The sequence below is a fragment of the Crocodylus siamensis genome, chromosome 7 (assembly GCF_052110815.1).
Source record: "Crocodylus siamensis isolate JL-2025a chromosome 7, ASM5211081v1, whole genome shotgun sequence".
Classification (NCBI taxonomy): Eukaryota; Metazoa; Chordata; order Crocodylia; family Crocodylidae; genus Crocodylus; species Crocodylus siamensis.
Window position 1 is genome coordinate 40,035,975 of NC_143401.1, and position 25,412 is coordinate 40,061,386.

Below are 25,412 nucleotides of genomic sequence, written 5' to 3' on the forward strand. Positions count from 1 at the left end.
TGAAGACAAACCTCTACAATTTTTTCAGCAATGTTTTCATGTGATACTCAATCTAGTACTTTACAAAATTTCACTAAACTTAATGATAAATGTTTGGAAGTCTCTTTTGAGGTTTCTTACTTAATAGCGAGAAACAAAAAGCCACATACCATTGGGGAAACACTTGTTCTTCCTGACGTGGTAAAAATGACTGAAATAATACACGGAAAACAATATGGCAACAAACTAAAATACATTCCTTTGTCAGCAAATACTGTTGGAAGATGCACAGAAAACATTGCTGATGATTTGAAGGAACAAGTATTAGAACAAATTACGCATTGTGGGAGGTTTGCTATACAGTTGGATGAAAGTACAGATATTTATAACATGTCTCAGCTTATGGTATTTGCTAGATTCTGTTTCAATAATGAAATACATGAAGAACTACTTTTTTGTGAGCCACTGAAGGAAAGCTGTACCGAGAAGATATATTCTCAACAGTAAATGACTTCTTTAATAAAAACAATGTTTTATGGAAAAACTGTGCAAGTGTAACCACTGATGAAGCGGCTGCTTTGACTGGAATAAAAAAAGGATTCTGGGGTACGGTTACAGAGATAGCACCACATGTGAAATTCACTCACTGCACCATTCATAGGCAAGCTATTGAAGCAAAGAACTTGGAGCCAGAAGTGCACAAAGTGCTACAGGATGTCATTGATGTGGTTAATTTGATAAAAACAAAACCTTTAAATAGTAGAATCTTTACAATACTTTGTAATGAGATGGGGAGTGACCATGAAAATCTTTTGTACCACACAGAAGTTCACTGGTTATCTCATGGGAAAGTGCTTAAAAGAGTTGTCGAACTTAAAGATGAGTTACACATTTTTCTTTTACAAAAAGACAAGTGTTCGAAATTTGCTGACTTTTTCTGTGATGACAAGTGGCTGTCAGTAGTACGCCACCTAGCAGATATTTTTGAAAAAATAAACACACTTAATCTGTCCGTTCAAGGTAAAGGTGACATTTTAACAATGAGTGAGAGGGTAACTGCTTTTCGAAAGAAACTTGTGCTATGGAGAAAGCATTTTGAAAACAGATGTTTGGAAATGTTTCCATCATTATGAGATTTTGTTGCCGAAAACAATGCAAGCGTGTTGGAAACAGAATTTTCTAACCTGTTTAAAAATCTTCCAAACAAAGAGTTTCAGTGGGTTTTGAACCCATTTGTTAAAAATATAAAATATAAAAATTAATTAATTGATTAATTTGCAACTGACTGACATCAGGGAAAATGGAACTTTACTAGCCAAATTTCAACAAAAACCTTTGCATAATTGGTGGACGGGATTGAAAAATGAGTATCATGATTTAGTAAGAACAGCCAATGATGCACTTCTTCCATTTGGATCCACGTATCTTTGTGAGGTATCTTTTTCAGCTATGACAGCCATTAAAACCAAGTATCGAAATAAACTGAACTTAGAACCAGACCTTCGAATCGCTGTATCACAAAGTGTTAAACCAAGATTTTCAAAAATAATGAAGCATATTCAATCACATTGCTCTCATTAAAAAATATTATTATTAACAATAATATTTTTAGTGACAGCCAAAAGGTTTTTTGTACCATTAATAAATAAAATTAAAAAAATATATTGTTTATTTCATCTTTATCTCATCCTTTTTTAATTTCTATTTTTGTGTATGTTTTATAATGTACATAATATATTAGTACAGTAGTACATGCATATAAATAAATATACATATATTTGGGGTGCATGCTCAAAAATTTTTTAGTGATAAGGGTGCATGATCAAAAAGTTTGAAGACCACTGCTGTAGAGCACCTTCATCTAACAGCTGATTTAATGATGGTTTTTTTTTTCATGGATGAGCTATTTTAAAAGCACTCTGCAGCCATACAGTTATGTTACAGCTGTACAGCACTTTCAAGGGCCTCATCACAGGAAAAATGTAACTTCTGTAAGTGTCCAAACACACACACACACACATTTATATAGCAAAAGAATGCTTTAACATGTCAGCACCACATTCATTTCTCATTAAAAAAAATTAAGGATCATGCATCTACATGTCTATTGCAAAAAGGGAACAGTTCTGTAGCTTTTATTCTACAGTTTTATGTTCATGCATGCTTCCTGCTCCAGCCAGTCAGTGAAAGCCTTACCATTCCTTCCATTCCATGTGGCAAAAGCAGTACAATCCCATTGTGACGAACCCACTTTGCCTGCCCTGAGCTGATAAACTGGTCTATTATGCACTGTGCAGTGTTGTGAAAGTCACCAAACTGAGCTTCCCAGCACACCAGAGCATTGGGACTTGCCATGGCAAAGCCAAGCTCAAAACCTAAGAAAAGGACAAAAGGAAAAGAAACGAACACCCTGGTTAGAGCTATGTTCTGTTTCACATAATTCAGCCCAGTACCTTTATATTGAAGCTATATTACACAGATTGTTCATTTGTCTTCATGATCATTGGCCATGAGGTCCAAAGGACAGTTCAGCATCATTGTGTTGTAGACTATTTAGCATAACTCAGGGTACACCATGAAGAACAGTCTACATTCACCTTATTCTTACAACATACATCCTTCCCCACTAAGAAAACACCTTAACTAAACCATGAAGAGAAAAATAGATGGCACTTCCAAAAGAATGGCTTACCACAAGGCGGCATGGTTGCCCCACTTTTATTCAACATCTACATTAATGATCAGCCACTTCCTGCCGGATGTCTGTTTCATCTGCGCTGACAATTTCTGCATTACCACACAGCAGAAAAGTTTTGAGGACACAAAGAAGATCCTGGAGAGGGCACTGAACATGATGTCAGATTATGACCTAAACAAGGTTTTGTTTTCTCTCAAATCCAACCCTAACAAAACTCAAATTTGTGTTTTTCATCTGAGAAACTTAGCTGCAGAATGACACCTGAATGTCATCTGGAGTTACCAGTCTCTTGAACATCAGAACCACCCAAATTACTTAGGGGTAACACTGGACTGTACACTTAGTTACACAAAATACATATTAAATATCAAAGCCAAGGTCAATACATGAAACAACATTTTGTGCACAATCATCCACCCTATGCACTACTGTTTTAGCACTTTGTTTCTCTGTGGTTGAATATGCCTGTATCACCTGGGCTTGCTCAAGTCACAGTAAACATATTGACACTGCCCTAAACTGATACATGCAGAATTGTAACAGGCTGCCTAAAATCCACCCCTGTTCCCTGCCTATATGCACTATCAGGAAGAAAGTAGCAGGCAGCATTGACTGGCAAATACAAGAGTCAGACGATTGCCACCTGCTATATGGACATCAACCAGCGCACAATTGTCTCTCACCAGCAAACAGCATTTTGTCCTTTACCATGCTATTGACCACATCACTGGAATCACCCAGAATTACCTTCTGTTCACCCCCCAGTTAAGAGTTAGCATCCGGCTCCAATTACAAGTGGCATAGATGGCAGAGCCTGAACTGCTTAAGAGCGGGGCCTCTAAGTAAATGACCAATGTGTTTTTTAGGAGAAGCAACCCATGGATCATCTATTTCCTGAGATGCCCTGAAGCACCATAATGCACCCCACCAGATCTGGCAACAACAACACTGGACACAGTGGCCTGTGCAGAATACTGGGGGCAAACCATATAGAAAGGGTGGACTGGAGAAACGACAAAGAAGCCCTCTCTGTGCATTTGATGGAACTCTACTGGATCTGCACAATACTACACATAAGGCAATCAGCTGGCTGCAAAAGTCAGATATAAAATTGTGAACATTTCTTCTTGCTTTTTAATCACTATCATCATACACTAAATAATAAAAAACATGGATTGCACTCCAGTTTTCTTAAATGTTTCTCCAGAAAGCATATATAATAATGGCCAGATGCCAAGAACAATACATAAAACTTGATATGAGTTTTTTCCTTGTACGAACTCTCATTTTCCATACTTCTTCCAATAATTAGGTTAGTGTCCTTTCCTGCTGCAATAGGTCTGTCCTCAACTCCAGTTTCACAAACCTCCTTCACCAGCCCTTTTTTTGCCTCATTTCACCCTCTTATCCTTCTTTTCTTCACGTTGTATTGACGCCAAACAAATGCTGTTCTATAATGTGTTCTTAAAAATAGAACATTCCAGGCAGAAAGCTACCACATGCATTCAAGAAACTTAAAAACCTAAGATTCAGCCATATATTAGAGTACAAGTGTTAAGAACAGAGATGGGCCTGAGGCAAAACCTTCTGGATGCAGTGTATCCATCTAGATATGGGATGTTAGCTTGAACTCCTTTCCCTCCCCACTCCCCAGCAATATTGGAGAAGTGTTGTAATTGTTACTACACTTCTACTAAAGTACAAGTATAATCTAAAAAAGTATGAGATTTTCAACAGACTATGGACAATTAGGTGTCCAACTCTCATGAACTCTCAACAGAAGCCATGCACCTGACTGACCTCCCAAATACTGTCTCTGGATTTTATCCATACACAGCTGCCCTTTAAATTGAACAACCTATAGAGAAGCCATAAAATAAACATAGAATGGAACCCCTGGAATCATGGTTTCTGGCTGTGATCAAACTTATTAATTATACACCTTTAATTACAAAAGTTTTAGGAACTCTGCAACTCATGCTGACTGACAGAGACCAGCTTGGCATCTTGATATTCTCTGCACACAGTAGGCTCCTGCTTCAAACCTGCAAGTAAGTGCTCCCTGACAGGTCTCATGTACTTGTCATTTGTGATTTACACCATAGTGACTGGAGCCTGGAGTCCCTCCAGGAGAACCTATCCTATGGGAATTTATTGGCTAAATAGATTGCTTCATAGAAGGCTAAAGATATACAGCAACCTAAGCAAGGCAAACCTACACCGGTGGGGTATGAAAGGGGATTTTGCCATCTCTAAAATGTTGCATTCTTACTTCTCTTGTGTGTCAAGTAGTAAATTAGGATTAAAAAACAAGAAAACTGGTCACATGGCAAAAATATATAAAAAGCCAAAAGAGAGCTATGTGCTCCACTTGCAGTATTGGACCTATTTTAAGACCTTCTGCACAGCTGCTTGATCCTGCAATCCACCTCCAGGACTAAATACATCTAAACATCAACCCTTTCCCTCCATTGTTTAGCTTTTATTTCACCACTTCCATTATTGCATTCCAGTTTTCTCCTTATTGCTTTTAGAGCACAAAGCCCTCTGGAAATAAAGGAATTACAACAGTGATCTTATGGAAGCAATTACTAGTCCATACTAAGATTGAGCTCCCCCTGCCACTAGGCACTGTGCATACACATAAAAGATAGCTTATTCAGTTTAAATTTAATTAGATAAGACAGACAAAGACTGGAGGAAAAATAGCCTCCTCCCTTTACAAAGGGAGAACTAAGAACCCCATGGGCAAGAGGGATTAAGTGACTTACCCAAAGTCACCCAGGACATCTGCAGCAGAGCATCAATTTGAACTCAGAATCTCCCTAGTCTCAGTGCCGTGTTTTAAATCAGAAAAGCATTATTTGAAATCAGTTGCATACATGCATAATTATATCTTTGGTTCAACTTTGAATAGCTACTGCCAAAGTCTGGGAAGCCCGGGGAAGAGGGAGGTGTCCTTGGGTCTTTTCTTCAATTTAAGGATGGGTACTAGCACCCTGTAGGAAAGCTAATGAATAGATAAGCACAATTTGAATGCAATAACTGGATGGGAGGAGCAGAAGGGAGTTCTTCCAAATGAATCTGTTTATTCATGAATATATGCAGTCTGGAGCCTGCTTTTATAGAGCGTCTGTTTTCACACACTATTCCCTTGCTAGTTTTATTCCGGATGTTTGGCCACCTTCTCGATGAAAGAAATCTTTGAACCACTAGGTCCCTGTGGTGCTGAACTCTGAACAGCCCATCTGTGACTCCAACAGATGCTCCCGTTCTCTTCCTGTCACAAGAAGGCTGCGGGGTTAGGAGGACTGGTCCCTTGCTCTTAAGTGCGCACAACCCTGGTTCAGGCAGTAAAGGACAGGCTGAGCTTCTCACCCAGCTAGCCATACCCCATCTAGGCTATCTTCAAAATGAATTTTATACCACAGCCCTTCTATTCTTTACTCTTGTTGTCTTTAAAAGCCATTCAAAAAGTGGAAACCTATATAACTCCTTCCCTGAAAGTTCCCAAAGGTATTTAAAAACAGATTTCCCTAGATAGGTTTGAATCCCATTCTAATTTTAAACAAACATTAAGGCACCATTTGTGTTGATTGGGTGGCATGGTTGAGAAAATATGCAATATGGCTAATTTGTTCAAGGCTTATTTGCACATATGCTGCTCTGTATTAGGACAGGGATAGTCTAACTTTTAGATAACACCCAAAACTCAGGTCTTTACTGCTTGTGAATCAAAACACTTCACAGAAGCAGAGAGTTTAAACCCTGTGTCCTAGCCAAGTTTTACTCAAGTCATTACATTCTATACATTTCTATTATCCCTCCTATTTCAGATGAGTGCCCTTTTTCACTTCCTGTATTATCATCATTTAATGTAGGTATGTGCTGTTAATCACTGTTGTATTCTACCACAGAAGATTTAAGAGGTAGATGCATCATGTGTGGATTGTGTGATCCTAATGCATATTAACAATGTCACAGGGGAGCTGAGTGAATGATGTACAACTTGCAAGTTTTAGTTACTATGAAAATTGCTGCATCATACAATGCCTCTGTCTGGCAAGGCCCCAAGCACTTCTCCACTAGAACAGCCCTCCAATGGAGAATAGTTAACCGTAACATCTATACTTCAACCAAATATGGACAACAGAGGGAGGAGCTAGTGTAAACTACTCCTCCTACCTTACTGCAGGAAGGCAACTTCTAAATTATCACATACTGAACAAAGAAATGATGGTCTTAGGGGGAAATACATATAAAAAAACAGACTTAGAGGGGAAAGTTATAGACTGAAATATAGGAAGCTCTGGGCAGGAGAGGGTAAGAGATGAGTTATACTTAAGAGCAAATACTTAAAAGAGTATTTTCTTATCTAGATCTGTGCATTTCTTATGCCACTAAGAATATTAGGAAGCCTGTGCATTCAAGAGTGAACTGTAATCTAGAACTCCCACACAAGTAGAGATAAAGGAAATAGGTGTTTCAACTACATGGAAATCTGAGGGGTCAGCCCTAGTCATGGGGCTAAGTAGCAGGACAACAGGTCCCAGGTCCCAAAAGGATACTCAAAGACCCCAAACCAGAAGTAATGCCTGGAGTCGTTTAGACTCTGAAACTTAAAGCACACCAGAACCAGTGGACAGGGACCAGCAATGTCCAAAATAGGAGAAGCCTAATCATCTGTGAATGAGGCTTAATTTTATTCTTTGAAAAGTACTTTGAGATCCTTGGAAGAAAAGCATGGCAGAAGGGCTAATTTATGCTAGCTCAATTCCTGCTGTGCTCTCTTCCTGTTCTTTTGTCACTATGGCAAGCACAGAAGTGTTCTGAAGCAAAACATCAGCTTGCAGGAACCCATTATTCTGTATATTCCCTCACAGCACTGTGTGAGACGCTCACAAATTACCAGTTTTTTCAAGTAACTTAACTAACACTGCAGCTTAATTCAGTAAGATTTGCAGGTGAGTTATGACAAGAAAATTAAACTATAAGATATAAAAATTAAAATATGATATACAGTTTATTACAGGCTGAGAGAAACCATGAAGAAAAGTTCACCAGTACATTTAATAAAAATTTAAAAGTGGGCACTGGTATTGTGCATACAGCCTTTCACTTTCATGTTACCAAATCTAACCAGAGCTCAGGCAAATAACTGAAATGATTAACTTCTAATTTGGTGTCTGGTTCATGCAGTACAGCAATTCAAATGGCTGTGGGAGTGAAGAAATGCTTCTTGTTAGGGCTGTGCGAAGCTTCAAGTGGCTATTCGATTTGGAAGAGATTTGGCCCGATTCAGTGGCTGAATCTCCGATTCTGAATCAAATCAGGGGACCAATTAAAAGGTCCGAATCGATTCAAAGCTCTCCAACTCTTCAGAAAAGTTTCAGAGCGTTGATGATTCGGAAGGTCCCCGGTAGCTGCAGCAGGGAGCTGCAGCCAGACTCAGAGTCCATAAGTAGGGGGTGGGGGAGGGAAGGATGGAGGGGACCATGGGAGGACCCCTGCCAGGCCCCATCCCCTGCATGCTCCCCCAGCCCTCCTGACCCTGCCTGCTCCCCCTGGCTCCCCCATAGCTGCCCCACCTGCCTCAGCTCCTGCTACTTTAAAAAAGAAAGTCCCATTCACCAGGTGCTGCCAGGCAGGGGGCAATCCCTGCTGCCCCCCACTGCCCCATGCTGAGTGGGGGGTCTGCCACAAGCCCCCTGACCCCCCAGCCCCCCCACAGCTGCCCCACCCACTCCAGCTCCGGCCCTTTAAGAAAAAAAAAAAACCAACAGAAAAACCCTGGGACTCTCAGCTCCTGCAGCAGCCTTGGGGCCTCAGGGAGCTTATGCAGACCCCCACGTGGCATTGGGATCACCTCCCCACTGGCAGAAAAGGGTGAGTCTAGGGGGTTTCCTCAGATTTTTTCTTTTCTTAAAGGGCTAGAGCCGCAGTAGGTGGAGCAGCCATGGGGTGGAGCTGGAACAGCAGGCGGGGGGATTATGCAGAGCCCCCCCATGTCATATGGGTCAGTGGGGATTGCATCTGGCAGTACCTGCTGAGTGGGAGCTTTTTTTTTTTTCAAGTGTCGGGAACTGGGGCAAGCGGGGCAGTCATTGCTGGGCTGGGAGAGAGGTGGGGAATGGGTCTGATCTGGGTTTTTTGGGAAAAATCTATTTGGGACAGTGATTCGAATCACTGTCCCCTGAATTGGCCGAATCCAAAGCAAATACTAGCCGTTTCACACAGGCCTACTTCTTATGCCTTCTCACAGCCAAATGTATGCCCCAGTAAAATCCTGGTCTTAATTCTATTCTTTCTACTTTCCTGTTTCACTTTCAGTCAGATAAAAGTAGCAATATCATCATTCACAACACTACCACGTTATTCTGGATCAGTAATACCATCAGTATGTGGCAACCCAACAATAGTGGTGTGGGAGGCCTTTAGCAAAGCAGTTTAACACTCTTCAGGATCTTTCAGAAAGTTTTGCCTTTTCACAGTAAACAGTGTTGTTCAGAAAGCCTATGGACAAACCTTGTCCCAAATCTATTTATTAGGTTAGTTTCTAGAGCTGAGCAATGGACTCAAACTGCAGCAACGGAAATTTAGGTTGGAGATTAAGAATAACTTCCTTACTATAAACAGTAGTTTAGAATTGGAACAGGCTATCACACAAGAGTTGTGGAATCCCCATCCATGGAAATTTTCAAGATCATGTTAGACCAGGACGGTTTAGTCAGGGATAATCCCGCCTTGAACAGGGGGCTGGATAAAATGACCTCCTCCTGAGGTACCTTCTAAGCCTACTTCTCTATGTCACAGAATCATAAAAAAAGAGTTGGAAGGGACCTCTGGAGGTCATCTAATTCAATGCCCTTCTCAAACCAAGGCCATCCCCAAATATCTCATCCCAGTCAAGGCTTTGTCTAGTCAGGTATTAAAAACCTCCAAGGATGGAGATCCCACGACTTATCTAGGTACTCTGTTCCAGTGCTTTACTACCCTCCTAGTAAGAAAGTTTTTCTTAATATCTAACCTAAACTTTCTCTGATGCAACTTGAGACCATTGCTCCTTGTTCTGTCACCTGCTAGCACTGACAGCAGTCTAGTTCCAGCCTATGATCCTAAATCAAAATGCATTTGGAGCTCTGGGTTTGAAATCAATACTTTTCTTCCCATTTTTGCTATTCACCCAATAAACCTTGCAAACTCCACCCTCAAACCTCAAAGTCCACCAGTCTCAGCTAAGTGAATTGTTATTGTTAAATTTTCAATGTCAGAAGACATTTCCTTTATTAAACGTTATGATTTTTACACAACTCCCAGGCTCCAAGATGCAAAGATGGTTTAATTTAACAGCTATTCAGGTTGGAAGAGAGATGGGAGTTTGCAAAAAAACCAAAACAACCCCCCAAAAAACTTTAAAACAGTTCATTAGTATCCTTTTTATATGAGACCTGTAAATCACTTCTGCTGACCTCCTCTAAGTCTAGACAAAAATTGCTGAAAACTACAGTCTTTCTGTCCATATGACTTCACACAGCAACTCTGGAAGCACAGCTTTACTACAGAAAGCATATGAAACATATAATGCACAAAAACTGCTGTTTAGCTACAACTAGCTGCAATAGTTCCCCTGCAGCTAACAAGATCTATCCAGGGACAGAACAGCTAGAATGTAAAACCTAGCTCTCCACCCAGTAATCTAAACCAAACTACATCCTGAATTGCAAGATAAAAGCAGGACACAGGTCTTTGAGGCAGATCAATTTTGTCAGAATATCATTTCAGTGGAGCAGTTATACCCCAGGTGCTCTTAACAGGCTCTTGGTGCAGAGCTCACAGCTCTGAGCAGGTGTCAGCTCTCTGCTTCTGTACCTGCCAGAGAAATAATCGGTAGTTCTGTCACGCAGAGCTATTCAATCCATTTTACTTAATTAGCTCTAATGCAAGGAAACTAAGGAAATTCCCCAAATACTTCCAAGTTTTTACATGTTTACATGGTCAAATTAAATTCCTTTTTCGTCTTGGTCTCCTTCTCAGGACAACTTCCCCAAATGTGTTTTATTGAAAAGGGTGTATAGCAGGGGTGGGGAATTATTTCGGACAGAGGACCACTTACTGAGTTTTGGCAAGCCATCAAGGGCCACATGACAGGCAGCCAGGGGCAAATAAATATTAATTTTATACATTTTTAGGGGCCCCATGGGTGGACAGAATGGCCTGGTGGGCTTCACCTAGCCTGCAGGCTGCATTTTGCCCACCCCTAGTGTATAGTCATCAGGAAAGAAAAACTTTGACTCTACCCACTCCTCAATCTGCCTCTCAACATAGCAAATCCTCAAACCAAAAATTATACTCTTCCCTCCCACCTTTGGTGTATTTTAGGAAGTGGGCACATCCCAGAAGGAACCCTCTAACCTGAAATACTCTGCAGAGAAATCCCCCCACACTCCAGTTAGTAACCAGGAATATAACCCAGAAGCTAACACACACTCAAATTTCAGCCTCTTTAAGTGAAACAAATAAAATCATTGATGGATATTTGCACCAGTTTATCTAAAACAGATTTAGGTTAAAATGGTGCAATTTAGGGTGCCTTAGTTTAGTAGCTAAAACATCTCTTTGGTGACCATGATGCTTATCTTCACAAATGGCCCTGCTGAAACATCTGGAATGAGTATGTTTATGTCAGAGATTCTCCACCAGGGTGCACCGAGATCCTTAAGAGTGCCACAGGGTGCCATACAATATTAGCACTGTTAAGTGTGCAAACATTTACACACGATTTATCAAATAAACTCAGAGATTTGAAACAGGAATCCATAGGGTCATAAAACATTCTGACCTGTTGTGGTCTGAGTTCTTTACACCAGAAGAATTGCTCTATTATTTTTCCGTAGTCCAAAAAAAGTTTTTTTTAAGTGAAAGCTAACAGCTAGCATTTTCTAAGGATGCTTTCAATCTAAAAAGATTGAGAACCCCTAATCTAGGTTATATAGCAGGGGTGGGCAAAATATGGCCCGTAGGCTAGATATGACCCAGCAACTCATTGGAACTGGACCATTGCAGGGTGCCCGCCAATTGACTGGATCTGGGCCATAGCTGCCCCCATGGCACTCTGCACAGAGCTAAGCTCCACCCAGGGCAGCCTGCACCGCACTCCAGCCCATGCCCACTGGCCTGGCTCTGGCCAGTGCGCAGTTTAACAGCAGCGCTGATCCCTGCTATAATTGTAGAGCATGGCTGCAGCCCCCTGAGGTACTGCTTGGTTCCCCTTGCCTCCAGTGGTGGTTCCTCCTTCAGTTCCTGCTGTGCCACTCTGGACTGGGAAGAAGCTTCAGCCAGGCAGCTCCTACCCCAGCACATGGGGCTCCAGCTCCAGCTCTCAGCTGCCTTCCACCCACCCTGCCCGCCTAGCTAAAGAAATCATTCTTCATGATTTTTATTCAAAGCCAATAAAACTTCAAGATAAATCACAGTGGGCACATCTACTTCAGATGCTTAACTGTGTAGTAGAGCTAATTACCATGTAGTAAGTATCATAATCTAGATGTGCTGACCCTTACTGCAAAGTAATTTGCTCTACTTGGCAGTTAATTTGCTACCTGCAAATGCAAATAGCAAATTAATTGCCAAATAATTACTACACAGTACAGCAAGCATAGATGGTCCACCAGGAACAAATTTGCTCCCAGTCATCTAGGCAGCCGGGACCAGGAGCTGCCTGCTGCCACCTGAGCATAGGTGGGGACTATGCTCCCCTGCCCCAGCAGCAGGCAGCTCCCAGCCACTGCTCTACAATTATAAGAAATTGTTCCCCACCCCAGCTCCACAATCATGATCATGGAGCGGGGACTGTGAAATGGTTCCCAGCCCCTGCTCCATGATCCCCACCCAGCAGCTGCAGGCTCACTGCTACCTGCCCCACTGGCAGATTGGACAGAGGGTTGGGACCTGCCCCCCTCCTGCAGATCTTTCCAAACCCCCTGTCCCCAGTCAGGGAGCCAGAACTGGGACATTGTCCCTGCTTTGGCTCCATCACTGGAGCCCATGCCAGCAGCAGGCGGCTCCCAGAGGCAGGGAAGCAGCTTCTCACACCTGCACCAGAAGAGAACCATCTCTTGGCCCCCTACTCCCTGTCAGCCCCTGGCCTAGAGCTCCCCCTGGCTGGTGCAGAGCCAAAGGGGGCAGAAGCAGACTGGTGCCAGGAGCAGCAAACCTGCTCCCAAATTCCTGCACATGTAGATGCCTGCCCAGGGTGGGCTTACTCTAGAGTAAACCCTCCCTGCAGCATTTGCACATGTAGATGTGCCCAGCATGCATCAGTTTTGCACTCTACATCTCCTCCTTCTGCTAACCTTAATAGAGTGGGTTGAGTTTAGCCATTCACCCTCCAGCTGACCATAAAATGTCTAATGCAAGAGTAAAATCTGAGTCACTATTATTAATCCTATTTGTAACAAAGATTTGTGTTCTCAATATATGTAATATATTTGTAATAGCATTCTATTCTTAGGGATAGGACAGGTTTTTATACCCGTATTCTGAGATATCCTTGATTTTATTTATACCTCTACCTGGCACCCAGTTAAATTTTCAGTGCCAGAACCCAGATAAAATACCTTTTATTAAGTGTATGCCTTCTACAGAACCAAGCTTTGAGATGTAGAAACAATTTATTTTAAGGGGTGTTCAGTTTTCAGGACAGAGGCATTCTACCCCTATCAGTCAGTCTTGTTTAAGACCACTCTACATGTTTTCGCTATAATCTCTGATGCTTCATGTTTTCATATGAAGCTCCTACCCTTCTCCCAAATAGTCAGGTTTTAAGATGAAAGGAACAGAGGTATAGGAAGAGAGGAGCTACACGGTATTTGTGCAGATGTGAGCGGTCATTAACATAGGCACAACCATTATGTTAAAAGGAAAAATTCCCCAATTTCACAGATTTTTAAATAGATGTGAAAAACCAAATCATGGTCTGTTATAGAACAGCAAGATTTGGCTTTGGGGTTACATTAATATTGTTTTAAAAACCTATTTTAATCAAAGAGAACAAGACATGACCACCACAGTATTACTCACAAAACCTTTTCTTTGGGGGGTTCAGCGAAAAGGAAAGTCAGCCATTTTAATTTTAATTCATTTTTATACCATCCAATCAGCTTCCATATCATTTTCATTCCTTCCAGCCTTCCAGTCATTTTCATACTTTCCAACTTCCCTGTTCTAATCAACAGTAAAAGCAGAAGTGCCAAAGCAAAAATGAAAGGCTGCACTTGTCCTATTTCCAGCCAGAATGGAAGTGGGAGAGCGCGTTCTTTCCAGTTTACTAGTTTTTCAAACTAGAAAGAAATACAGATAATTGCAAGAATCTGAACATGAGAAGTATACCTGCAAATTTAAAAGTTCTACCAATCATTAGATTAAAAGTATCCTTCTTAGCAATGAGCTCCCATATTTAATTTGAGACATCTTAACACATGAAAACATGCTAGATATTTTGTGAGACCTACCTAAGACACCATATTCTGAAAGGGAGCTGTTACACACTGTGTACGGGGCTTGCTGCTCCCAGAGGTGATTCATAGGAACACATGTCCTCTTGTCAACTTCTTGATCATGGAGCACATGATGACGATGGCTGTGAATAGTTGGAGAGAATTAAGTTGGCTATAGTTCTGATACATTCTTAAAGATTAAACCTAAGTCTATACTTGAGACATTTTGATTAAAAGAAGTCAAAACCTTAGAAATTATGCCCTGAAAACATCTACAGCTATCACAATTTTAATGGAACTACCTCTCCCATCAGTCATAGTGAATCCTGACAATCTAAGAAACAGAACTGTACAGCACAACATAGTATCCATGTGACACTGAACAGTCTTTCACTGGCTATTCAGGGCTGGTTTTAATTCACTCAAGGATTAAGTTGTGAAAGTATATCAGCAACATTAAAAGAATAGAGTCCTTTTGGTGAAAGATTAGGGTAAAAAAACCATCATGCCTTCTATGTCAAACAGTATGTGAAATAAGAAATCAGGATAGCCTTCAATAAAGGGCAGCCATTACCTAACTCGGAAGTAATTGTGGAATACTATTAGTCACCTCCTTAGGATGACTAACTGTGGTTAGTCTTTTATACCAGATGTTTTCTTATCAAGGATTTTTCAGGACCAAGACCTAGGAAGGTAGCATCCTCCTTCTCCATACCACCCCATTCACACTGTTTACAGCTTTCTAGAACTTCATTAATCAGCATTAGAATGGTGCACCAAGGAACAACATCAAAACAGAGATGACTGAAGTAATTACTGTAATCTATTAACTCCCTGAGCAAGACTAACTGAGTGAATCACACCAATATGTTCAGCTCTACAGCCACTAACGTAAGGAAGGCTATTATCCTGATAACAGCTATTATGTGTTGCGTAGCTGCCAGTACTGAACAAATTAAAGATAATTTTTCTGTCTCCCTCTCTGCTATAATATATCTTAGCACAAAACAGCTCTGAAATCTATACAGAAATGAATAGCATAAGATCAGGAACAGGCAGGGTCTTTGAGAAACAGCACAGAAAGAAAAAAACCCAAAAGAAAAGAGTATTTAAGATATCTCCCCTTATTTTCAAAACCACAAAAATTAAAGAAACCTAACCCCACATCCAGCCTCCCTCCAACCAAAGGATAAAGTCAGCTTCTTGAAAAAGTGGAGATCACTTTCTTAGCAGAGCTGGGTTACCATATGCATAGCTTGAGTCAATTCAGAGCTACAGACACAGAAAAACCAGGTGTTGATCAGGTCTTACACTAACCCTAGACAGTGTCACCTAAATTCAGCATATCGGAGCAAGTTCCTCCCCAATCCTGGAGGATAGAGGAAAGATGCATTCTTACCTGTAACAATACCTAGTTTCCTTCCTACTGCTAATTTAAGTGACATGGAACATGCAGGAAAAAGGAAATGACTCACTAAACTCCATCCCATTCAGGAGACCAGAAGAAGTGATCTGTATATAATAGGGGGGGAAACAAACATTATATTACATCCTTTCAGAGAAGAGTTCTGTAATTCGTAAGATGATGGGGATCCTTTGTGAAGGCTGTGTGAACAGTCAGCACCCAGTTAGCTTTCTCCATTTATCCGACTAATCTCTTCCACAAAGACTACTAATATAAACAAGACAGTCCCAAAAATATTGTTGACTGTTGTACAGGTACTACTTTAGGACACTCTGAGAGTAGACTAGTAAAATCCCCCACTTCTTGATGTTTACCTTATGGCAGTACTGCACCTCTAGGTTCTCCCAAATACTTATCTCAAATTTTACCTCCTCATATTTTTACAGTAATCCAAAATTGAAGAGAGGGTACAACACTGCTCATTCTTCAGTCTTGCGGAGCAGCTTGTTCTCATTATCAATGCACTGGAATTTTTGACTCACTCCTGTTAACAGTTATGGGAGTTACACGCATATATTATGCATCAATTTGAGAGGCAACACTGTAATCAGTGAAGAGTAGACAAGCTTTATTTAGAACTGCACAGTCTCTTAGATGTGCCTCCATCCTGAGTTAATGTTTCTGCCTCATTCCCTTGATGAAAATCAGTCTGAATATTACACATTAAGCCTTACAAATTTCTACAGAGTTCTCTCCTAATACCATAGCTTGACATAGCTTGGTTTGCACAAGTTTCTGGCAGCACTTTAATTTCATCCCTTATTGTTCAGCTGCCCCTAAACAATTGCAATTAAGATTTACAATCACTCCACTCCAGCAAGTGTTTTGTAGGCCCTCCTCATTGCCGCAGGCACACACAAACCCAACAATATAGCAAGAAAAGGTTGCTATAAAATCAAATAGCTAAGATTAAGGAAGGCTCCACTGCTCCATTCCACAAGCATTTATCTTACAGCATTTGTGTTTATTTTTCAAAAAGGCCAATGTATCTGATTAACAACAAAAACAGAAAACAAAAGGAGACTGCTGGGAATCTTCTGCATTAATCTGACTGCTATTTTTATATTTTAAATTTAAACTATAAAATAAAAATGCATTTATTTAATGGTATATTTAAAGTTAAAATGTATAATTTAAAAATGTATAACATTTATTTTGTTTTTATAAAATATTGCTTGGTTTTTGAAAAACTATAAAGTGAAATAATTTACATTTTACGTTACTGCCTTCTATTTAGAATTCCTACTCCCTACAAGTTCATTCATAGCATCTGATGAAGCAAACTGTTGCTTATGAAATCATATGGCTCTCCAAATTAGTTAATCTTTAATGTATCACTCTGGCCTGCCTTCTGCCAGACTTCGGATTAACATGATTAACTACCCCTGCCTAATCTTAGCACAATCAAGTTACTTCTCATAAGCAAGGAGATTGTTTGTGTTCCTCTGAACAGAGTGAGTTATCTATTTCCTTATACTTCCCTTCCCACATTCACCAGCCTTTTTGTTCTTAAAAATACCCCTTTTTGTTCTTAAAAATACTCACCAGCTCTTCCATAAACTAAATTAGGGAACCAGGATTATGAAGTGACAGTATGACACTTATTTTTGCATGCTGTCCCTGTAGATTACTGTGTGCATCAGTCAACACTAACTTCCCTTGCAGTAAGTGAACAATGAACATGCTGTGCACTGCCCCTGGACACGCAAGACAAAAATTTAACTTAACAATGGAGCTAAGAAATTCCCTCGAAAGGTCTTAGTTTTGAGAGCTCATATATGGCTGCTAAAATGGCATTAAAGATGAAGAAGAGAGGAACGCCCAAAAGGTCCAAAACTAAATGAAGCTCACCAAAGAAATGTAGAGCTGCGTAGCAGAAACAAACAGCTGAAACAGACCAATGTTCATCATTACCTTCTGCAGGCAATCACAATGAAGCATAGGACCACTAGTTCATCCACAACCCGTAATGGTCTTCGCATCAAAGGGTTCAATTAAATACATCATTAAGATTTTACTCCACTGAGAGTGAGGTGAGGATAGGAGGCCCCACTTTTATTTGCAAAGCAGTAAGATTCCACAGTCATTCAGACATGCCCTATATTCATTTAGCATTTCAGCATAAGAGATCTTATTTACTTTTAGAGCTTTGCCATTTGGCATTTTTGTTAAAATAAATTTACAGCTCTAAGCAACTACCATCTGAACAATTTAAAATGTCTCTCAGAATGTCACTGGTTACCAGAGTAGCAAAAAACCTTTCCTTCCCTCCATACAGCCCAGCAGCTTAAGGCCAAACAAAAAAACAGTAATACTAGATAAAAATAGATAAAAATGTATCCCTTCTAGAGGCAAGAATATGAGAAGGAAAGTTAAGTTGGAGAGGGGGAGTGGTGAGGAGACGGGAAGGAACAGCAGCTACTTACCCTACAGTAACGGTGGTGCTGTCTTCATTCCATCTCAGGTGCACAGGATTGGATTCTTTTTGTTTAGTTATGTCTACTGTGGGGACACTTGCGAGCTAATGTTCTTGTATCCCACCCCACTGCCAAACACACAGACGGAGGTCAAAGTAACCTAACAGTTCTTCTTTAGGCAAAGAAGGTTGTGAAATACATTTGGACAACATATCCAAGAGCCATGCAGTCATTTTGCTCCAAGTAACCTTCCTTTCCTGAACACCCCACATGGATTCCACTCTTGGTGATTAGAAAGTTATCATTGTTTAAAGAAGGACTCCTACTATCCCAAATAGAGTTGGACCCCCAGGTACACGGTTCTGAGTTGCACTTTATATAACGTGACGACGTTTCAAATTACATGATACCCTGCTTCACGTTTACACTGTTTGCAGTAGAGTGGTTGTTAGTTTGAAATCGGCTTACACAGCATTAGCATTACTTGTCATCTCCTCCAAGAATGTCCATCATTTTTGGTTACATTAACTCCTGAATATTTGTGAAAATGGTATCAAAGAAAGCCTTTGATGTTGTGCCCAAAAGAGCACATAAGTCTATCACCCTGGCCCAGAAAACAGAAATCCTTGATAAATTAAGAGAAGGCAATAGTGCTACATTGATTGCTTGCCAATACAGTTTAAGTGAATCGACTGTGCGTACCATTAAAAAAGTGAGCAAAAAATTAGAGACTGTGTGAAAATGACAACCCCTGTGAGTTCAGGAGTGTCATTGGTGACTAGAATTCCTCATTTAGATAAGGTTGAGAAACTCTTTAATCTCTAGATCAATTAAATGACCAATACAAAAGGAGCAGTAGTCAACAGTATGGCAATTAGGGCCAAAGCTTTGTCTCTGTATGAGCATGTAGCTGGGAATAAAGGTTTTAATAAGGCTACTAATTCCATTATTTTGTGTTTAAATATCCTTTTATTATGAAATATTGTTATCAAATCTTGATCTCAGGTCTCTATTCCCATGTTTTCCATTGACTTAATGCCTCAAATTACACAGTTTCAACCTGCACGGTGTTTTTCAGGAATGTATCCTACGCGTAACTTGGGGTCTGACTGTACTACTGCCCAGCAGACAATTATGTTTGTCCTGTCAAGATGTCAATTTCTCTAGAGTTCCTTAGGGAGCCTTAATATAGACTGAAACAGCCTGTGCTAGTCTTAGTTGTATTTGGAGAGAGGAGGCAGAAAAATAAGCCACCTTCATATGGAGCCAGGTTGATGAGTAGAATAAGCAACTTAGCGATCCAGTTTCTTTGGATCCCTATCTGCTGGAACGCTGTCAGAGATTTAGAAGGCCCCTGTTTTGCTTTCTCTTGACCTTAAGTCACTAAAGGAAAATCCACTGGAAGACGAGAATAAAAACATTCAAATCCCTTTTCAAGGAACCAATACATCCCAACAGTTTGTCTGAGGGTGGCTAAAATGAATGCAAATGTTGGACATGTGTTTTGGGGTTTCCAGTAGTCCTTCATTGGGCCAGGCAAGCTCTCCTGGAGTAGCATATAGGACATTTCCATCATAGGCTGCATACTAAGTTGGGAAGACAGGCTCTATGAGCCCTAAGTCTCTTTTTCACCCTTCATGGACTCCTTTGTAGAATTCCTTACTTGCACTGTTTTACCCAGGAATGGGAGGGTGGACTCACAGAGTCTAAGGGTCCATATGCCCAGAGAAGTTTACAACCTCTATTCTATTAAGTGTGTTCTGCCTCCCTGTGAAGATGTATCCCAGTATCCCAGGTAGAAAAGGTATTCTACTATGGACAAGTACCAAGATTGTTTACACCTGAGAGGAAGTCAGTACCCTGGTGGTTGGAACTGGAACTGCAATTCTAAAGATGCTCTGCAGCACCTTGTACTGATTTGAAAGTCAAAACCATGGCACCAGAAGGTGGGTTTTTTTCATTTTGCCTGGTCTTAGATAATTGAGCCTAAACACAAATCAAATTACTTAAATCTCACCTTGCTAGATGCTGGTGATGGCAACTTGGCTCATCTCTTAAGCAATGCTTCTTTTCATCCTATCAAAACTCAGCATCAATGCTGGAAAAAGGTACTTTAACAGGTGTGGTCTAGGACCCAGGATGGGATCCCTGCTTGTAAGGCACCAACAGAAAGATGACTAAAAGGCTGAGGCCTGTTTACTGCTTTTGTCAGTGCCAGAGACAGCTTACAACTTTCCCTTGAGACAGGGGAATCAGCTTCATGCAGACTCCCCTAAATTTGTGGTGGGGTGGATGGGGGGAGCGGACGTGAAAGTGATTCATGGAAGGTGGTTCTAGCCCAGAGCTGTCCAACTTTGGTGTGGCTGGGGACCCACAAGCAGCCCCCAGGCAATGCCAGCAGTGTGTGGGCAGTGGTAGTGGCAGATTTAGGGACCTCACATGCCACCAGTTGAATAGACCTGCTCTAGGCTATTGTCTCTCTCTTAAAGTAGGCACTACAAGTGCTTGTTACCAGTATAAAAATGTCTTGCAAGGAAATCTTCCAGAAATGTATATTTAGTCCATGTTACTTGCAGTCTAGCAGGAAAGGTTCTAGTCTAACATGTCCTCCCTTTGGTACCATCACTTTCCTCTCTTGGCTTCCCTGGTCACTCTTACAAGTCCTCTAGTGGTCCTTCTGCACCCTTGTGCCACCTTCCACATAAGCCCCAGGGCTCCATCATTTGCACCCCCTTTCTCCCCATTCCCACTCAGGATGAAATGATAGACGCATATGAAATCAATTACCATATTATTACATCACTGCTCACAGATCTACCTTCCCACTTGCCTGACCACTCTCACTGAACCCCAAGTCTCAACTTAATATGTTGAGGCTAAAAGTACTCATTTACAGCTAATTTCATATTCTTCTGTCTTATAAGAAGTTATGACTTATTTTTCAAAAGATAATCATATACTTGTATCTTCCACCGCACCCTCAACCTGTTGCACAGCAAACACTACAAGTATAGCGTAACGGCAAATGATTGTACAATTCCTTCCAAACTTCAGATAGCAATATAACATGTAAAATGAACGCCTAGTTATGCTCCTATGTAGTCTTCCATCCAATAGTATTTGTCAGCAGTCAGGCTGGTACTTACCTAAAAGTGCCCCTTTCCACATCCTGTCCACTCAGTCGAACATGGATCCCTTCTTTCAGCAAAGATCCAAATGCCATATATTCTGCTAAGGCCCAGTCAACAACTCTATTCTTCGTCATTTCCATACGGGCTTTCAAAATGCGAGAGAGTCCTATATTGAGGCAAGTCAGAAAGTAGTGAGACTACTTCACAAATGGTTTGCACGCATATTACATTAATCTCTCTCCCTCTAGCTCCACAAAGAAAACAAAGACAGGCCCATGGAGACAAGTCAAGATGGATGGAACATCCCCTCCCCTCAGTTTTGGGGCTTACCCAAAGTCATTAGTAAATCCAGACCAAGGGCAGCAAATATTTATATATATATATATATATGAGACCATGCTTTAAATGCTGGCAATCAGGAAGTGTACAATGTTAAGTAGAGGGGGGCAGGACAGGGGATATAGATAGCATTCTTAGTTTAGCAGGAGAAAATAAAAAGATAGGAGTTTGTCAAAGACTATTTTGCAGCAGTACAAAAATAGGATATTCAGATCCAAATTTATTTTCAAGTCTGCACTGCGTGGTGCTATTTAGTAAACAACAAAGTCAGATTAGGGCTGGTTGTAGTTATCTATTTATTTATTTGACTTTTTTGGACTTTGGGGGATGCTGCAAAAAAAGCAGTGGAGGGTGGAGAAGAGGCAGAATTAAAAAAAGAAACCCAAAAACCAGAAATGTGGAGAGAACAGAGTAAACCAGCTAAGTGTACCTATTGTTTCTGAATTTTAAATGGGATGTGGATTCTCAAATGGGAACTTCATGCATCAGCAGCTTTCCATGGGGAAGTTCTCATTACTTCTGGAGTCTTTACAGTTTCCTTGAAACTGGAAATTAGAGTTCAAGGTGCATGACTTTCACAGGGATTAAAACTGCACACAGTGCACCTCAAATGAAAACACTATAAGCTTTTCCAGCTGCGAGTCATTTTATTCCGGTCTCTTTCTGCCTCTGCACCAGTGCTGCGGCCTAAAAATCCTAACGTCCCTCCTTACAAAATATGCAAATCATTCCCCATTCCTACCACCAGAACTTTGTCCTTGCCAAAGCTACAACGGTCTTCTGAATATCCAAAGGTTTGATACAAAAATTATACTTTCCTGTTCTCTTCTTTGTCTCCTGCCACTGTTCAAGATACATGACTCAATTGTTCCCTTAGTCTTATTCCATCTCCAAGTTGTCTTTCATGATGTTTACTCTACGTGACTATTTTAAGACCCCTTTAACTGTATCAGTCTGCCAGGTTTTAACTCAATAGTCTCTTTCTTCAAAAAAGAACCTTTTCTAGAATATCTATATGGGAACTAACTAGAAAAGCATTCCCCCACTACAGCAGTGGTAGTCGCTCAACCTCAGTTACATAGATGTGATACCTTCCAACCTACATCACTAATTTCTAACCATGAAGTCTTCAGAGAGTGATCTCATCTTTCACACCTGCCTGAATAGTATGATGTTGACAGTGTAAACACATAACCAGTTTTATTCAACTTGTGATATTTAAATCCACATCAAAACAAGATGGTTGCATGCTAAATGGAGAACATGATTATATCTGAGGAATGAATGCTGTATGGGACTCCTACATCTAATCCTTGATGACAGATTATAGTTAAACATCATTTATATTATATTAGAAATCATTTACATTAATTAATCAACAGTTGAACACATGCATTTAAGATGCTTGAAAGTAATTAAATCTTATTTACATAAACACAGTCCCACTCAAACATGAGTGTCAGATAACAAATATTACTTCAGCTCTGAAAACAGCCATGTGGTGATTTACATTAAAGCAACATGGTGTGGCACTAAACATCCTAGGTCAAAAATGAACATTCCCAGGTAAAAGATCATCTGTCCATTAGAGTTCAGACAGGTTGGCTGGTTATTTCTCCAAAAGAGGAAGGCATTCACCTATTGATTTTATCCTGGAGAAAGGACACTGACAATATCTTCATGGTGCGCCCTCCATTTTAACTCCCCAACCAACCAACTTCTCCATTTTGGTGGCCTTTTCAACAACGTGAAAGTTCACAGATTAAGACCTACTATCTGTAGGGAACCACTAATCCCTCAAAAAATGCAAAGTTGTGTGTTATATTGTGTGTTACTTACGGTATGTCTATACCAGTGGTTCTCAACCTTCTAAAACTCAAGGCGTCCCTTGCAAAATGCCAGCTCTTGCTTTGTCTTGTTTTTTGAGAATGGAAAAAAACCCCAAAGCCTGGATAGCGCAGTTAGCAGTGCATTACACTTTTTGGAGACAGAATGTTCTCTGTTGCTGTAGGGGAGAGGGCTACAAGCAATAGCTTCAAACTGCAGTACAGGAAATTTAGGTTGGAGATTTGAAAGAACTTCCTAACTATATGGTTGGTCAAGCATTAAAACAGGTTACCTTGAGAAACTGTGGAATCTCCAGCTCTGAAAATTTTCAAGAGCAGGTTACACAGGCACTTGACTGGTATGATTTATTCAGGGTTGATCGTACCTTGTGCAAAGGGCTGGACTAGATGACCTCATGAAGTCCCTTCCAGCTGTACATTCCTATGAGCCTATAACCTTAAATCTTCTATTGCCAAGAACTCAGAAACACCACAATAGGTTAAAGTATTTTGGAAATAATGTATTACTATTTAAAATCTCTAGGCCTATTTCGTGAATCTTAGGCAGCGTGTGCTAAAAGTGACCAGTACTTCACAGCACCCTAGTTGGAAGTCACTGGTTTACACCGATATTAAAGATTGACCTTGACGCTCAGCTTGAGCCACATGAACTACCACTCTCTGCACTGCTGCTGCTGGGGCTGGATTTGGGCCATGCTCCATGCCTCAGTTTAGAACAGGGATGGAGCAAGTGTAAGGGTGGAGGGATTGAGGAGCAGAGGCTGGGTTGGGGGAGGAGCAGAGACAGGAGGTAAAGAGGAGCCCTGAGGCTGCAAGGAGGGAATAGGGGGCAGACATAAGGGGCGGAAGTGACAGGCAAAAGCAGGGGGCAAACTGCTTGACCTCCCCATACTGAATGTCCCCCCACTACCTGCTCTCTTGCAGCAGTGGCAGGGGTTGAATTAAAGACAACCCCCCAATATTTAGATTCTATACATAGAAAACTATAACCAATTTATACATTTTCCATGTGTAGAATCTAATTATTGGGGTGTCATCTTAAATTCAGACTCATGTTAGATTTGAGTAAATATGATATCACAGAGTTCTCTGTATGGCTCTTCTAAAGAATCAGTTCAGCAGAGTATGGACTAACAGCATGACTTTAAGGCTGATCCTAACAGTTGGTGTAGATACAGTTTTAGAGCTATCAAGGATTAATCAAGTTAGTCTGGTTTCCAAAAGGAGATGAACATTCTTGTCAGGTGTACAATCAGTATTTTAAAATTAAATATCTGGTTAATATTAATTAAAAAATTAAACAGTGTCACAACAATCCAGGGCCTCTTCCACAAGTGCAATGCAGACTTTTAAAAGTTAATATTATAATTGCTTCTGTTTAATATGCCTGCAAGTGAGAATTAGGAAACCCATTACCACCGCTTGTTACAACATTTAGTATGCCTGAAGGCACACCAGCACATACAAAGACCTATTCCAAATTCTGATATTATAAGGCTGTAAAATATGTATTTATTTCTTCTTTTTTTTTTGGAGGGGTAAGTAGGAAAGGGAAGGCAATTATCTAGGCAGGTAGTCCAAGATAGTCCCAGTCTTGCCTAAAAGTATTTAGGCAGATGAACATTACAAAGATCATTTCAGTTCCCTCAAAACTACAAGGTTCCAAAGAAAAGTATTTCTTTTAAAAAAGAAAGGACAGAAGTATTGTGATAAAGGAATATTAAATTGGTAGACAGAAGTCAGTAGACCCTTTGTTGCCACCTTCCCATAAAATCTCATGTACTGCTTTTACACAAATTGCAGACAAACCTAAATTTAAGACAACCCCCCAACTATCAGATTTCAGACATGGAAAATTGGTGGGGGAAAATAACCTGCCCTATGCCCTTTGTCCCTCCCCACAACCTTGTCCCTTGATCCTCCATGTCTACCCGTCACCGCTTGCCAGTGCTTTCTTGTGCCTCCTACCACTCACTCCCCTTTTGTGCTTGCCACCCCACCCCCCTTACCTTTGCACCTTCTCTTGCTCTGTCTCCACTGG

General features: G+C 40.7%; 1 protein-coding gene across 2 annotated transcripts in view; it reads right to left on the reverse strand.

The window, feature by feature from the left end:
- OGDHL (oxoglutarate dehydrogenase L) overlaps positions 1-25,412 on the reverse strand; it is a 97,634-nt gene that overhangs the window by 9,029 nt on the left and 63,193 nt on the right. For both annotated transcript variants that reach the window (XM_090058055.1, XM_090058054.1), the window contains exons 15-17: positions 21,201-21,351; positions 14,188-14,315; positions 2,176-2,354 (exon numbers count right to left, since the gene is read on the reverse strand). In XM_090058055.1, coding sequence (XP_089914181.1) covers positions 2,176-2,354; positions 14,188-14,315; positions 21,201-21,351 — 458 coding nt within the window. The remainder of the gene's footprint in view (positions 1-2,175; positions 2,355-14,187; positions 14,316-21,200; positions 21,352-25,412) is intronic.